This window comes from Carcharodon carcharias, chromosome 19 (genome assembly GCF_017639515.1).
Source record: "Carcharodon carcharias isolate sCarCar2 chromosome 19, sCarCar2.pri, whole genome shotgun sequence".
In the NCBI taxonomy this organism is placed as follows: Eukaryota; Metazoa; Chordata; class Chondrichthyes; order Lamniformes; family Lamnidae; genus Carcharodon; species Carcharodon carcharias.
In genome coordinates, this window is record NC_054485.1 from 40617202 (window position 1) to 40634119 (window position 16918).

The 16918-nt window shown below is 42.2% G+C and overlaps 1 protein-coding gene across 1 annotated transcript in view; it reads right to left on the bottom strand.

Moving 5' to 3' along the window:
- Positions 1-16918, bottom strand: part of csmd2 (CUB and Sushi multiple domains 2) — a 736338-nt gene that overhangs the window by 35956 nt on the left and 683464 nt on the right. The window contains exons 58-60 of the mRNA XM_041212915.1: positions 15444-15555; positions 13311-13490; positions 12-77 (exon numbers count right to left, since the gene is read on the bottom strand). Of these exons, the coding sequence (XP_041068849.1) occupies positions 12-77; positions 13311-13490; positions 15444-15555 (358 nt within the window). The remainder of the gene's footprint in view (positions 1-11; positions 78-13310; positions 13491-15443; positions 15556-16918) is intronic.

Here is a 16918-nt window from a genome sequence, read left to right on the forward strand (position 1 = left end):
CGTGAACTCACTCGAAAGTTTGGTACTTGGTATTTCCTTGACTGTTCCAATTGGTCTCCCACTAGGCCTTGTGTCTGCTAAATAAACCCAATAAGAAAAGTTACGGTTGTTAACAACAAAATAACTAAAGTGAAAGTAGATTAAGCAAGGCAGCTGGCAATGAGTTTACCAATTGAAAGATTTAGTCCAAAGCTTATGTCATAAACTTGGTCCTTCCGCCATGGAAAAGATTCTGACAGAGCATTGCTACAGACTGCTCTGTATTGCTGATGGCATCAAAGAGGGAGCTTTGGAGATTACAGAGGATGATAGTACAAAGGTGTAGATGTTTTAGCCACAGGTTAGATCAAAGACTTTACCATCTTAACAAACAGGATTTGGACCTTCATTAACGAGGACGAATTACTTTCTGCTGGCATTTAACAAAGGAAAATGATGCACACATTAAAAGCCACTGACGAGTTACACTTGACATAAAAATAACTGTGTTTTGTAGCTAAAGGCAAAATTTTCACGATGGTGGGCAGATGGGCATGCGCCCAATCCACTCGAGTGTAAAATGACGCGCATTGATGTCGGGCGAGCATCCTATTGTCAATGCGCAGTCAAGCGATATTTCGGTCAGCAGGCGCACGTGAGAGTCGGCAGCACGCCTGCCAACAATTAAAAGGCCTATTAAGGCCATTAGCAAGGATATTAAAAGTAATTTTTCACTGCTCATCCAACCTTATGTTGGGTGGGCAGGTAAAAAGGCCGAGCGGCCTTTGCACTTTTTAGGAAACCTCATCCACGGGTGGGATGAGGTTTCCTAAAGCAAATAAAAATAAAATAAAAATGTTAAAATTTAATTAATAACGTGTCCCTGCTCATGGGACAGAGTCACATGTTTTATAACATTTTTCATTTCTTTATTATTATTTTTTAAAACTCTTCATCACCTTGATGCAGCTCTGTGCCTCAGGGAGATTATCAAGCACGCACTCACGTGCACGCATGAAGTTCGTGCTCGCCCCACTTGCCCTCCTCCCCCTGCCCATACAGGCAGCACTGAGGGCTGCTGCTCGCATTTCATGCTGGGCGGGCCTCAATCGCAGGCAGCGGTCGGCTTTTCGCTCGCCCCCACCGAGCCCGCCCGACAAGGACAAAATTCTGCCCTAAGTTTATAAAACCACCAAGAAATTGAAGCACCAACACCAGCTGCATGCTGTAATGCCTCATTTAAAACAACCAAAAAGGTAAGAACTTCCAATAAACAACCAGAACTGTAGAACAGTTACTCCAAATAACCATATTGGCTAAAATGGGTTTATTGGCACTGATTTGCAATGATTCAATTGCCCCATTTAGTGTGCAGCACTTGCAAATGTGGTTCTATGACAGGTGGGGTTCGCACAGTAACTGGAAACTATGCCAATGTCACATGATGTCAGGTTACAGGGACCTTCACCAGCATTTCTAACTGTAAAGTTAGCATTAAACAGGCAGCCAGCACAAATATATGTGCCAGACATCACAGCTGTCAATGCTTCAGGTCAAGGAAACACTAATGAAACTACTGGGCGGAATTTTGCCTGTCCCGGGATGGTAGGCTAAGAACTGGGAAAGTTACATCATGTCCCCTGTTCCTGCCGCTGGGGAAGTTTCCCACTGCAGGCCAGCATTCAAATTGGCTGCCCACTCAACAGAGGCGTGCTGTCAGTAAAATAATCAAGGCACCTATTAGGAGGACTTATTTTTTGTGCTAGTTGGCACTTTGTCAGTGGTGGGGAAGCTCCCCCCCCGCCCCCCCCCACCAACCCAGCATGTGAAGAAGATGTGCTTCTGCGTGTGCCCATCAAGATCAGAATAGGAAACATGGGCCAGAATTTTTCACTCAGCCGGTGGGAGTGCGCCCGACCCGACCGAACATGAAATGTTGCGTGATGATGTCGTCCGAGCGTGCCGACGTCAATGCGCAGTCACGCGGTAGTTCGGTCAGTGGGTGCGCGTCAGCTGACAATTAAAAGGCCTATTACGGCCTTTAAGTTATCAGTTGTCATTAATTTTTCACTGCCCGTTCAACCTAACATTGTTGGGCAGGCGAAAAGGCCAAGCGGCCTTTGCATTTTTTTGAAACCCTCATCCACAGGTGGGATGAGGTTTCCAAAAGCAAATAAAAACTTTAATTTTTAATTAAAAACGTGTCGCTGCATGTTTTATTAAATATTTCTGTTGTTTAATAATTTTTTGAATATATTCTCCATCTTCCTGAGGCAACTCCGTGCCTCAGGGAGATTTCTCAGCGCCCTCTCACGCGCATGCGTGAAGTTCATGCTCGGCCTGCTCGCCCTCCTACCCCCACTGCTCGCACAGGCAGCACTCTGCGCTCAGCGCTGCCGCTCGTGTATCTCATTGGGCGGGCCTTAAATGGCCCACCAGCATGAAATTGCGGTGTGCTGTCGATCGCGGGCAGCATTCAGCTTCTCGTTCGCCCCTGCCGATCCCGCAGGCCAAGGGCAAAATTCTGCCCTTGGTGTTCAGAAGTAGATATTTTGATAACATTGCTTCCTTCAATAAGGGACCAGGCAAACCTAGTTTGGGATGCAAAACAATTGGGAAAATCATTGATGATTAGGACCTAGCAGATTACTGTGGAACTGCAATGAAATTTTTGAAAGTAATACATACAAGAAACAGGAAAACATAAATCTTACTCAGCTTTTTGTATTGCCAGCATCACATTGTCAATTTCTTGCCAGAATCAGGTTGTTGATGCTACAGTTGACAAAGTGAAGGAGCGTCCTAGATTTACAAGCTCTCGATGAGGAGCAAAGGGATTAATATGAATAAAAATCACGTTCCGAAGTTCATTCATACATGTAAGCAAGGACTGATATGAGCCAGAACCCTGCATATGAGTTGTGTCAGTGGTTGGTCTTCACCTGCTTCTTTATGCAATCACAGTGCCAAATGGTTGTGTATTGATATCAATTTCTGATTAAAGAAAAGCAAATATCTGAGCAGCAGATTATAGTTCCAATTTTGTGAAGCTCCGACTCCATGAACAGCCTCATTCGAATTTTGAATTAATATTAAATTGGTTCCAATGTAAAGTGATACATCTTTGAGCAAGGTTCTGCTGATTTAGCAGCCTTGATGTTACATGTGTTAGTTGGCTTTGTTGGGTAGTCCCCCATTTTGTATTTTCCCCAGCTTTAATGATGGATATCCCTTTGCAGGTCCTGAACACACTAAATAATTGAAGTAAAGCAGATTTTAATTTTAGGACAGTGGGAGGAAAATGTAGGTGCAAAGAGTTATGAGACATCCAGGCCACGTCTATTATTAGCGCAGGCGTGTATACCTTTGTGCATATCCCAGAAAATTGAATACCGCCTCTGCTTCACAAAACAGACTTAAAACTGTAAGGACTTCTTAGGTGGCAGTTTGACTGAGTGATAGCACTTTGCTTTAGAAGCAGAAAGTTATGGGTTCAGGTCCCCCTGCAGAGACGTTAGCACAGGCTGTCACTTCAGTGGTCCAGCGCAGGATTGCTGCATTGCTAGAGATGGTAATTTTAGAGTGAAATGTTAAACCAAGGTTGTTTAAGCCCTTTCAGGTGGACATAATGATCCCAGATCTTCTGGTTTCCAGTAGGTAGTCATAACCCGGAAGATGCGCCAGGGGAGCCCTTGGCTATCCCAAAGCAAGGATTCCATGGGAATTGTCCGGGAAGTTTCAACTTTCAAAGGCAATTCCCCTGTATCTGGAATCCTCTGAAAAGTCTCCAACTTTCAGTTGGAGTTGGAGAATTCAGACGGTTCTGATTTACTTACCCGAATAGTTACCCAGGAAATATTAGACATAAAAAATCCATTTCCAACTCCTTGTTAACTATAGCACTCACAACCGTGACTCTCCACTGGCTCCCCCCAGAACTGGCCCCCCTCACTGAGCGTTCAGCTCCCTTCCTGGCTGCCTGACCACTCCGAAATGCCCCTCAACCCTCCCAATCCACACTGACCCTCTGACTCCCTATCCCAATCCTCCGACTCCCCCTGACCCTCTGATAGCTCCTGATTCCCCCCTGGATGTTCTGAACCTCCCTGACCTGACCACCCTGCCACCTACCGCCCTTCTCACCCGGCCCACTCTACAATCCTATCCAACTGGGTCCCTGCCCACTCTATCACCCTACCGATTTTCTCACACTGATTCACCAACAGACCAAATAGCTATTTAAACGTCCCAAAACTTATCACTGTGTTAGTGAATGAAGACTTACCAGGATACAGCAGCTAGTGCTGTAAAAAAAAAAACGGATGTGACTTGGCTTCCCTCCACAATCCTCCCCTATGCAGAAGGACCCCAAAAACGGGTGCGCTCTGCATTTCTGAAGCGGCCCATTTTGGAAGTGCGGGCCAGAAGTGTGCAGCTCCAGCACCGTGTAAAAAAATAGGAGCGGAGTGGCAATCCAACAGTGATTGCCACTCCTTAGAAGATTCTGCCCAATACTTACCAAGGAACGATCTGAAGAACAAGGGAGTGTCTTGATCAACATTTATCCCTCAAACAACATCACTAAACCATACTTCTGGTCATTTTTGTGGGTACTTGCTCTGCACAAATTAGTTGCTCTGCCTGCCTACATTATAACGAGTGACTGTACTCCAAAATTACTTCATTAACTGCAAAGCACTTTGGTCCTGAGGTCATGAAAAAAATACTACATAGGTATGAGTTATTTCTTTACCACAGCAAAGCATTCATATGGCAGACTCCATTATATGCCACTGCAAGTGACAATGGCTATACTTTCAAGAGTCAATGCTTTCAACATTTTCCTGTTGACAGGGTGCACAGATTTCACCAAGTTGCAGGTTTCCTAAATGACAATGTCACATTTGATGATCTGAGAAGGGCAAATTCAAGCTCCAATTTCCACGTCATGGCAGCAAGAGAGTTGAGGGTGATTTTTTAAAAATTAAAGGGTTGAAGGCAACAATCTTGAGGATCAAATTCAGTAAGCATGAGAAGGGAAAGGTTGCCACTGTCAGCCTACTGTTACCACCCAGTCAACAAGGGTGAACCAACTCCTTTCTTTGTCTCACTCCGGATTTGGTTATAACAGAGTTTGAATTTAAAAGGGAGATGATATTGTCAATTTAATGTATATTTAACGGTCTATAGCTTGGTGCAGGAAATAAGCCCGCCAGATACCTTAAGTTAACAAGTGAAGCATTTGTTTTATTGCTAAAACCCATTCAGGTAAAGATGCAGAAAGTTTTAGCAAAAGGTTTAAAATGTACAAGTATGTCCGAGTACCCACTAATGCAAAAAACAACAGACACACAATTCGCCAAGCGTGCAAAAAAAGTAAAACTTTGCAGAGTGTCAGATATTAAAAACTTGGTGGAGTAACAAGCAAAGTAAAAGAGAATTAAATGAGTATCCAGATGCTTGTTTACAGCTGAAGGGTCCTGGTCCACAGTTGCTGGTGTTCTTGATGTTTCTCACTGAAGACAGTGGTGTTGATTCGGAGTTTAAGAACTCTTGGTTTGCAGCAATGAGGTCTTCTGCTGGGTTTTTCAAATCACAAACAATTCAGCTTTGATGAGAGATGTTTCAGAAGAAAGAGATGGGGTAAGGCTGCTTCTCCTGTGGCAGACTCCCTCAGTATAAAAAGACCAGGGGAAACAGCTCCACCACCAAATTAAATTCTCCACAGGGGAGAAATTAGAATGTTCACTTTTATGACTGTACATAAGTGGCGTGCGCCTGGAGAGGTAGACTTCTTCCATGATTAACGGTGAGTTGCTGCAGTACTGTCTTCTTTGAGGAGAGTCTGTAATTGTCAGCCTATGCTTGAGACTGGGTGGGGGCAGTGCAAGTTGCGTGGAGGATGACCAAGGAAAGGAGGAAAGGCTAGAGGGAGAAGGGTGGAGCAGTGACCAGGTAAAGGTGGAAGAGATAGTGAAGGCTGTCTGGGTACCTTTTAAATATGGCGCCCTTTAAATATGGCACCCAGACCTTCAACCCCATGAAGTGAGGTGACAGCGGGGACAGTGACTTCCTGCCTGCCCCCAAGGCAAGAATTGGGGAGCTCCCCATGGATGCATATTTAAAGAGCTGAACAGTGCAAGATCATGCATGGTCAGCCATCCCACACCGAAACCATCAAGTGTTTTCCTTTACTTGATGAGATTATAGAATACAAAAGCATGGATATAGTGCTGAAACTGTATAAAATGCTGGTTAGGCTATAGCTGGAATTTTGTGTACAGTTCTGGTCACTGCACTACAGGAAGGACATAATTGCTCTGGAGAGAGGACAAAGGAGATTTACAAAAATGTTGCCAGGGCTTGAAAATTGCAACTATGAGGCAAGATTAGATAGAGTAGGGTTGTTTTCCTTAGAGCAGAGGAGGCTTGAAGGGTGACTTAATTGAGGTGTGCAAGATTATGAGGGACCTAGATAGAGTAGGCAGGAAAGACCTGTTTCCCTTACCGAAGAGGCCAACTACCAGGGGGCACAGATTTAAAGTGATTGGTAGAAGGATTAGAGGGTACATGTGGAAAAACTTCTGTACCTTGAGGGTGGTGTTGGAATTGGCTGCCTGGTTGGTTGATGGAGGCAGAAACCCTCTACTTTTTGAAAAGGTACCTGGATCTGTACCTGAAGTGCTGTAACCTGCAAGGTTACGGGCCAGGTGCTGGAAGGTGGGATGAGAATGGACGGCTAGTTTTTCATTTTATTCTTTTTTGGCTGACAAAGACAGGATGGGCTGAATGGCCTCTTTCAGTGATGTAATTTTTCTACGGTTCAATGGTTCTACATTTTCATAGTGCTGCTTTGATCATGGTAGGTGGATATATGGTAAGGAGTAGGGCAGGACGTGAACAGGTTGAGAATGGATGTGATAGGTCTTATAAAGGAAATTAATTCAATCTGATGCAAACTCAGGAAAAACTTAGAGAGGAACTTTAGGCTATTCTGTTGAAGGGCCAGTGGAACTAGAGAGCAAACTAACCAGTTAACCTCAGTTTTGAGGAATAAGTCCACAGGGTATATTTTCTACTTGCTGTACTTACATGGTACATTGGATTGGAAAAACCGTATCTTCACAAACTGGATTTTTCTTTTAAAATTTGGAAGGGCACTGCATTATTTGGACCTTTAGATACTGACCTGGAATTTTATTAATAAGGTCATAAGTTCACCTTGGAACTGTCAACAAGTATGCCTTTTCCAAGAAATCACCTGACCACCATTGAACTTGAGTGGGGTGCTGGGGAGGGGCGGGGAGAGCTGTGCATTTGTTTGCATTGTAATTACTTTAATTGATGGGAAATAAAATTGGTTTAAAAGCAAAAAGCTAGTGAGTTACTGGAAATCATCTGACAGGGATGAGCTTTAAGTTTCTGACTTGTGATTTTGAGTTCAGTTGGGACTAAACTGAGAAAGTAAAAACTGCCCAGCTCACTTTCTTGCCTTGCCTGAAATATCCAGCTAAGAATCCTCAGCTCGCTGGAGCTTGTCTATTTTTTGGAAACCTGAGAGGCTGAGACAAGAGGGATTGACCCAGCTATGTTTTCTGCCATGCCAAAGCTCCATTGGTGAGAATCTCCAGACATCCACCAAGACCAGCAGCACGTCTTTACACGAGGGAGCTCCAGATCGAAGGTGTCAAGATCCTGTGAACTTAATCCTTTAGTTTATAATGCCTATCCCCTAAAGTCCATCTCTACAGAGAAACCTTATCTGTTTATGCTTTGCTTGTTTGTGAGTGTGTGTTTGTGCGTGTTGGGGAATTTTAGATAATTATACTTCCAGAGTACAATTATATATTAACCAGTTCTTGCAACTTGTTTTTTTTTAAAAAAGTTTGTTTAATAATAAATCAATCATTCTGAGTTTATTGAAAGAAGCCTGGTTAAAGTCTCTTTTATTCTGGGTCTAACATTATTAAAGGTGAACAATTGACCATTTTGGTGAATGAATTAGACTTTTAAACCTGCAGAGTAGTGGGGCTAGATAAACTGTGCACTGCTCCCATCCCGGTCGTAACAATAGAGGAAAATTAGGCAGGTGCCTTAAATGTACAGCACACATTCTATAAACTTTAAACAAAAAATTGTTATGGTATCCTTGATTACTTTTAGGGTCTGTAGATAATCCCATCTTTATAAACTGAATGCAAGCCATTACTGTAGGTGTAATTTTATTTGAGCACTAGCATTGTATTACATTAAAAAACACACTATTCATTTTTGATGAATTATGTGGCACAAGATAAACTGTTTTCTATATGCATACAATAACAGAGTTCAGAGCCAGAAGATAAGAATGTGCCACATTCTCTGAAGCAAAGAAATCGGACACAGTGCCACCTGCAGCTCAAATATTCATTTTGATTTTAACATTTTTGTGGCTTCAAAATAAATTGACCGGGGTGGATCATTGCAGGCCAGTGTAATCAGCACACTCAGAATAGGGTCAAGCTGTTTAGTTGTCTGTATGCCCATCAAGCTTGGCTAATATAAAGCAGAGATGTAATCTTATTGCAAAGTTCATGCAGGATGCCCTTTACAACATCAAATATATTTTTGATATTCCACGTCCTTGGGACATCCTTGTGTTCTACCATTTCAAGGTGACTGGAGGAAGGCAAGGCTAATAAGGTAACCTTTGAATACATTGGCATGGTATTAGTGCCTTCAGAATTTAAAATGGGACAATTAATCTCGTCTTTTCTGAGATGGCCCTGTGCTGTTTTCTGATACTGAGATTTAACTTGCCAGACTTTCTGGTCATTTCAAGCCATTAGGATGCTATTTGAATGCACCCCCCCCCCCTTTTTTTTCTCGTATGGCTTCTTTTCAAGCACAATAATGATAGGGTTTTCAAAAATTTGACTTGTGGATGGTGTTACAAATGAAAGATTTGTACAGCACTGAATACAGGACAATTTATGAATTCTCTTTCACTGGTAATCATGTCTGTTTTACACTGAGACGTAGAGAAAACTGATGAAATTCATTGAATCTATCTAGTTTTAGAACATTTTGCTATCTTTCCAGCCTATTTTATCCCAGTTATCTCAAGGCCTACTTGACTCAGGAAAACAGACTCTGAGTATATAAGACCTAATTTTCCAACCACATGCTCTCAGCAGGGAGGCCTGTCTTTGGCAGCACATGGTGCAATTCAGACATGATTGTCTGAAACATTAAACTATGTGCAATGACACATGCTTGAATTTAGGAAATGTGTTTCCAGTGGACAAGACTCCCCTTTGGGAGCACAAAGTTTGAAAACTGTCCCAACGATGGCATCTTTTTTAGTGAATTGCTAAGTTCACTAAACATAAGTTTTCAGATTCCTGAAGTGCGATGGAAAAGTTAATCTGCTTTTAACATATCCACTTCTGCATTCTCTGTTAACTCAAAACAAATGCTGGTCGACCAAAGTTGAAAATTAATAAGCCTCCAGCAAGACAAGAGATTAGAAGTGTCCCCACAGAATTGTGAATATGTGGAAACAAATTTGCAGCAAAAAGTGGTTAATGCCAGATCCATTACCTTCTAAAAGAAGCTGCATAATTATCTGGTAAGAATGAAACTGAAGGCTGCAAAAAGGGAGATCAAATAGTCAGAGCAACACAGTGGTTCAGTGTTGCTGGGACTATGGCAGCATTATCTGTACAAAGCAACTGGCAGGTTTGAATAATGGAGATGTTGATGTGAAGAGATATTCTGGTGTTTTGCTGAATTGTCTTGTGGGGATGGGTGGGTTGGGCTCATAGAGAAATTTGCCAGAACTTTCCTTCAGATGTTTATGTAAGATTCATAGGTTGGAATTTTCCATGCCCATTGGCGTTGGGCGTGTTTGGTGGCAAAAGCAGACAATATGGCAAGAAGGCCAAAAATCAGTTTCATGACGTCATGACACCAGTTTGCAATCATCCGCTCTGCCCATCAATGGCGGGTCGCGTTTCCTATCGGACGTCAGGAACTTCATTGTAATACATCTGCATATCATTATAAGCCCAACTCACTAGAATCATCTCCCCACGCTGGATCATCTGAGCATGTCGGTGTGCAGTCACAACTATACATAAGCGACGTGCACCTGGCAAGCTGCACTTCGCTCAGGACTTTGTTTGCCCCCCTTGCTTCTGGCAGCACTTGTAGTTATCAGCACCAGGCTTCACAGACAGCACCACAGACATCACTTTTAGAGAGGGCTCATGGGCAGATCTATAAATGCAAGACCAACCATAATTCAGGGTAGCTTTTCAACGGCTGCAGGGTGAGGGCTGCACTGGGAAAGTGGGGTATCCTAGGGTGTGTGGGGGCACATGTTGATCTGTGCAAGTGGCCACGAGATGGTGAAGGTTGAGGAGGCAGCCTCCAGAGGAGATGAGGCCAGATGGAGATGTGAGGGTGTGTGTGAGAGAGTGAGTAGTGATATCCCTTGAGCTGGTAGTGAGTGAGATGCCAGTGAATGTGTGATGGGCTTGAGCGTTTGAGTTTAGAGTGATGAAATGGTTGCCTTATCCTGCTGGCACGGGTGAGATCATTCATCCTCCTTCAGCATTGGATAACCAACATCTTCTGTGCAGCATTGGCACTGATCACCACTGTCATTACCTACCAAGCTGGAATGGTAAGATTGCTGGACCTCCTGCGGTCAGAGTGGGAGTACAGGATATCACAGCAGGCATCCACAGTGTCTGAAATGCGTTCCAGGGGTGCATCTCTCTATCGGGGAGCTGCAATCTTCTTATGTTTTGGGGCCATGTTTTCTGTGCAGCAGTCCTGGGCTGGGAGCATTGAGAGGTGTGAATGGGGCTGCACTTTAAATATGACACCTAGTGTGAGGGAGCGATGAGGTGACAGTGTGGCGGGCAAATGAGAGCCTGCCTGCCATCGAAACAGCGTGTTTCCCGGGAATACATGATTAATGAGGCTGGATTGGGACGATACAGTGTGAAAAGCCACCACTGCATCCACCGGGTAAAATGCTCTTTTTCCCATCCGCTACCGCACTTAATGCAAATCTGGGACGATTCCGCCCATAGTTTCTGATAAGGGGAACTTTATATGGTTTGTAAAAGGAACAGGCACAGAGGGATAAATGATTCTTTCTGATTTTGCACATCATCGAATTCATGACCATTAATTCTGTTAATAACACAAACAGCTATAGATTTTTCCACTTCCTGCATCCAGGATCATTGTCAAGCAATCCCAGAGGATGTAACACTTGTTATGTGCATGGTAAACTTCCTTTTCCTCTGTGTTTTTAGTTCACTTTAAACCCTCACAAAATAAATCCTCCATTTCCCACTGGCTAATCCAATCATTTGTAGTTTTGATTTCAGCCAGTCCCAGTAGTCATGTGTGGTAATTATGGTTTTATGTAATGTGTAATATACCTTTAAGAAGGGTGTGAGAAAGGAAGGTCACATGATCTTATATAACCAATAGAAGAGTAGCGCAGGCTACCTCTGTGGTCAATAGTCTGAGTTAGTAAGGAGAAGTATGGAGACAGGGTTTGAGTTGAAGGCACACAAGTGTAGCTGCTGAATACCTTTGTAAATAAACAAAATGAGTTCCACCTAAGAACTGTCTGCTGGTCAACCCTGCCTATTGCACCAACTCAGCCATCCCAAAACAAGCTTGCAACTTTGATCCATAAGTCCCAATGAACCAGTGACCAGGATTCAACATCATGTTTACATGAGTTTTTTTGTTATTCTTTAATGGGAGGTGGGCATCAATGGCAAGGCCAGCGTTTGTTGCCCATCCTTAATTTTCTTTGAACTGAGTGGCTTGCTAGGCCACTTCAGAGGGCAGTTAAGAGTCAACCACATTGCTGTGGGTCTGGTGGCACACGTAGGGCAGACTGGCTAACAGATTTCTTTCCCTAAAGGTCATTAGTGAACTAGATGGATTTTTACAACAATCAATGATAGTTGTCACGGTCACTATTACCGAGACTAGCTTTCAATTCCAGATTTATTTGATTGAATTTTAAATTCCACCAGCTGCCATGGTGGGATTCAAACCCATGTCCCCGGAGCATTAGCCTAGGCCTCTGCATTATTAGACCAATGATAATACCACTGCATAACCATCTCCTTATTAGTCTACCAGTTAAGGTCAACTTGTGCTGAGGTACTGGATGTTTTATACTGAAGATTCTGAGGTATTGAGTCAAAATGGACCAAACTTAGAACCCTTATATCTAGTTTTAAGACAAGAGTTTGCTATCATCATTGCTGACAAGATTCAAAGCCAGTCACAGAAATGAATGGACATTGCATTTAAACAAAGTTCCACTTCCTTTCTCCAGCACAGCTACATTCTGTGTGCACCACTCCAAGCAACTTGCAAAAATTTTTCTTGATTCTTTGCAATGATAATTTTGCTCCGTAAATAAAATTACTCATAATCTGCTCAGTTACTTTGTGTGTTGTCACTCTAATTGATGGTTCCAACATAATATAAAACAAACTATCAGAACCAACAAATGATTGGATAAAAAAATGTTTCATCAATGCAAAAGCACTCAATTACAGATTAAATGGCAGTCTTTGTATTCGTTTTGTGTGCATTTTATTTTAATCGGGAAACAGGACATTATAAAGGGAGCATCTCCTCATCAATACTATTCAATCAAAGTTAGAAAGATTTATGATCATTTTTTTCAGTGGTTTTCAAAATAATTTTTCCTCTTTTGAATATTTTTGTTTCAGCAGTGAACATGAATGATGTCATTTAGAGAAACGGATATCAAGGAACTGTCCATTGAAGGAGACAGTTATGCAACTATGTTCATGGTGGTGCAAGAAGTAACCAGGAGCCAATCTGGCTGAAGTAAAGTGGAGCAAGACTACTTCTCCCAGGGAGAGGGTTAGGCCTAGTCTCTGGATTTAGGCTCCAGTTACAATATTCTGATAGCATCAGGTTAAAAGCAAATCACTCTACCCTGGCACCAGTTAAACCTGAGAGTGAGAGGGAACAGAATTAATATACAACACTGCAGTAATACGTATAACTGAATCTCAGCTGTTAATATCTCACCGCCCTCACAATATATTGTAAACATTTCAGCCAAATCTCTTGCCCGAATGAAATTAACATTCACTTAAATGAACTTATTTTAAATAAAAAACAAATCCAAATGGGTGTTAATTATAATTATTTATTTGATCAAGTGGCACAATCAATAGTGAGGTCCCCTCTAAGATTCAGGCATTATTCTCCTTCTCTATTTGTAGGCAAGCCACAGGTATAGCAAACAGGCCTTGTAAACAGCTTACCGTAACAGAGAGGCTGTTTTCCTGTCCAGCTTCCATCAGATCGACAGGTTCGATGCTCTGACCCTCCAGTAAGGTAGAAGCCAGACTGACATGTGTATATCAAAGTGTATCCCAGTGAAGGCAAATCGATGGACCCTACAGTCACATGAGGAGGAGTCTCAGGTTGTTTGCAGTGGTGTGCTGAAAAGCAAATTTAGGTAATTTTATGATTCTGAAAACCTCATAATAGAAAATGACAGTATATGAAGTACAGTTTATTGGGTTCAGGTGGTAACTTAAATAGAACTTCAGAGCTTTAAAATATGTGTTCTGATCAGCCATTTCAGCTACACTTACTTGCAATTATCAAGCAGGGCACCGGGAACAGTCACTGCCTCCTGTACATGACGATGGATATAAGGATACACCAATACTAAAACATTACATATTTAACTTGTTGAACACTGGCTGCTATTGTCATCTCCTAAAATACAGGGCCACAAAATTTGCTTTCCATTAAAAAGGAATTGGGCCTGATTCTCCTCAATTATTTTCACCTGGCCATTAGTCATGTAAAGTACACAAACTGTGCTCTGCCTGAAAATGACCTGTCTCTATATTTCTGGGTTCAGGCTTTTTAAATAGTTCAGCCAATCCCTCAATGCAGGCTAATCTCAGCCCTGGGCAGGTCTAGTGACTGGAAGTAGGAGGGAAATACATCTTCTGCTCTACTTTAGAAATGGGAATGGATCTTTTTTGTCCTATCCAATAACAGCACAACAATGTATTTGGATTCCAAATATGGTGCCTGGTAAATGGTTAAAAAAAGTACAAAATACCTTTTCCCAGTTCCATCTTCTTGCAGCCTTTTCATTCTGAGATCCTCTGATCGGAACAGAGCTAGACATAGTTATCCTTGACTTTCTGTTGATTGGGCACCCACCTGGCATTGCCAGAGCAAAATAGGCATTAGGTTCTTTCTGCCTCATTTCCATTGGATGGCCTCACTGGTACCTGACCCATGTATAAACATTCCAATTTACACTCCGAGGGAATCAATGTTCAGGCAAAATATTCATGAACATCAGCCCAAACCCCCACTTATTCATTCTTCCTCTTTGAGGCACTTTCTGATTTACATAGAAACATAGAAAATAGGAGCCTGCTCCACCATTCATCATGATCATGGCTGAGCATCCAACTCAACAGCCTGCTCCTGCTTTCTCCCCATATCTTTTGATCCCTTTCATCTCAAGAGCTATATCTAACTCCTTCTTGAAAACATACAATGTTTTGGCCTCAACTTTATGTGGTAGCAAATTCCACAGGCTCACCACTCTCTGGGTGAAGATATTTCTCCTCATCTCAGTCCTAAATAGTCTACCCCATATCCTCAGACTGTGACCCTTGGTTCTGGACTCCCTCACCATCGGGAACATCCTTCCAGCATCTACCCTGTCTAGTCCTGTTAGAATTTTATAGGTTTCTATGAAATCCCCCCTCATTCTTCTGAACTCCAGAGAATATAATCCTAACCGACTCAATCTCTCCTCATATGTTAGTCCCGCCATTTGCTGTGTGTCACTCCTTATATGAAAATGGCAGAGACCCCAGTGTAAAACCTGTCCTATAGTTTTATAACAAAGTGGCAGGAAAGCATGAGAATAGTATCAGCCACACCAAGCCTCATAGCAGAGAAGAGAGAGAGTATAGATGTAGTTCCTTGCTGAGCCAATGTTGCTGCAGAATGTGTCAGGTCAAGAGGAAGCTCACATTTCAGTCATCAACATGTTTTCTTCATGTTGTTCCGTGCACCACAAGAGTGAATTTCACAAGACATGTATGTGCATTATTGTTGTTTTCAGCTGCAAATGAAAAACTTTCTTGGAGAGGGGGGGATCAAAAGGTCCTTCTGAAGTGATTCAAGAATGGAAATGGGTGAACTGCTGAATTTGTTCTGTGCTAAGCATAAGGAATTGCTCATGTTTTGACACATTTCAGCACCAACTGAGGACACACTGCATCAACCAGCAGGATGCGTGAGCTAACTTATTTTTCATTTCCTGATAGTGAATTGTTAATTCAAGAGAGTGTGAACTTACAACAAATTCCACTGAATGCTGAGATTTAACCAAGACCCAAAAATGGACTTACAAATGCATTCTGGTTGAATGCCACTCCAGGTAAGATTGGCAAGACATGTGCGCGTGGTTGATCCAAGAAGAAGATAACCTTTCTGGCACTTGAAGCCCACTGTACTTCCAACCTGTCTCAGAATGAACAAATACATGTTAATAAACCAGATGATGAATGGATGTTTAAAAAATCCAACCAATTTAGAAATGTACATATTTCATAATGTGACTGAACATAGTGGATCCTTATTATTATAATTTCAATAAACTTCTTTTATGAAATTAAAACTCATAAGACATGATTTTTTTTTTTTTACTGGTGCTTGTAACCAGGACCAAAGAGAAAGATTTGTTCCAGTGACAGGCTTCTGATGGCAAGGCTCCATTGCATCATAAACAAATGGATTGCCTCAGGTAATTAATTCTAAATTCCTGCTTACAATTAAACTGATCTTAAAGGGGATCATCACTTTTGGGAAATTATCAGCATTGCTTTCCATGCCTGTTTCACTTTCACTTGGCATAATCACAATAAAGCTGGTGCCAAGATCAACCCCCATGAAAATACAAGCAAGTTCCCTTATTAAAGATCACCGACACAGAAAATCTTCCATCTCTGGTGACCATCGCATGACAATCCCCACAGTGATTTAAAGGTGTTGCTTTTGTTCAGTTCTAATAACGATCTGTTTAATGGGCAGCAAAATTATTTCTGCTAGCTTTTTGGCAAAACACATCAGCATATAATGTGGAATAAAAATAAAATCCATTTTCAGTTAGTTATGTGATATCATTGATATTATATCTGGTTAAAAATGGCGTACCAGCACAATGACTCTGATATCATGTGGTTCATGTAAAAGTATGTCCAAGTACTGCACACAAGGATGTTGTGGACACCAAACAGGAGAAAGAAAATTATGATCCAGGTTGTTGAGTGGACGGGGGGAGAAATTGAAAACATCGTTCATCACAGGTCACAGATGGATAGTTAGGAGGCATTTAAAAGCAGGGAGGGAGAGGGATAGGCAGAGGCAAAATGATTAGGAGGTAGGATTCCTGAGAGCAAGGCCGTGTTGACTAAATGATTTGCCTCCACTGGTGGAGGGTAGGGGACAAGGAACTAAATGAGAGGAAAGCAGGGTGGGCATTGAGGTATAACCGCAAAAGAATTCTCAGGTAGAGTGCAGGGAGGTCTTGACATGATTTAAAGTGGAAATCAGCACAGGAATATTGGAATTTTATTAAATCACCAGCGGAATCTATCAAGCAGCTTTATATTCTTTCATAGTACATGAGCATCACTGGTAAGGCCAGCACTTGTTGCCCATCCCTAATTGCCCTTCTTGAACTGCTGCAGTCCAACTGGTGCAGATGCACCCACGATGCTGTTAGGATGGGAATTTCAGGTTTTTGACCCAATGACAATAAAAGAACAGCGACATAGTTCCAAGTTAGGTTTGTGTGTAGCATGAATGGAAACTTGCAGGCGGT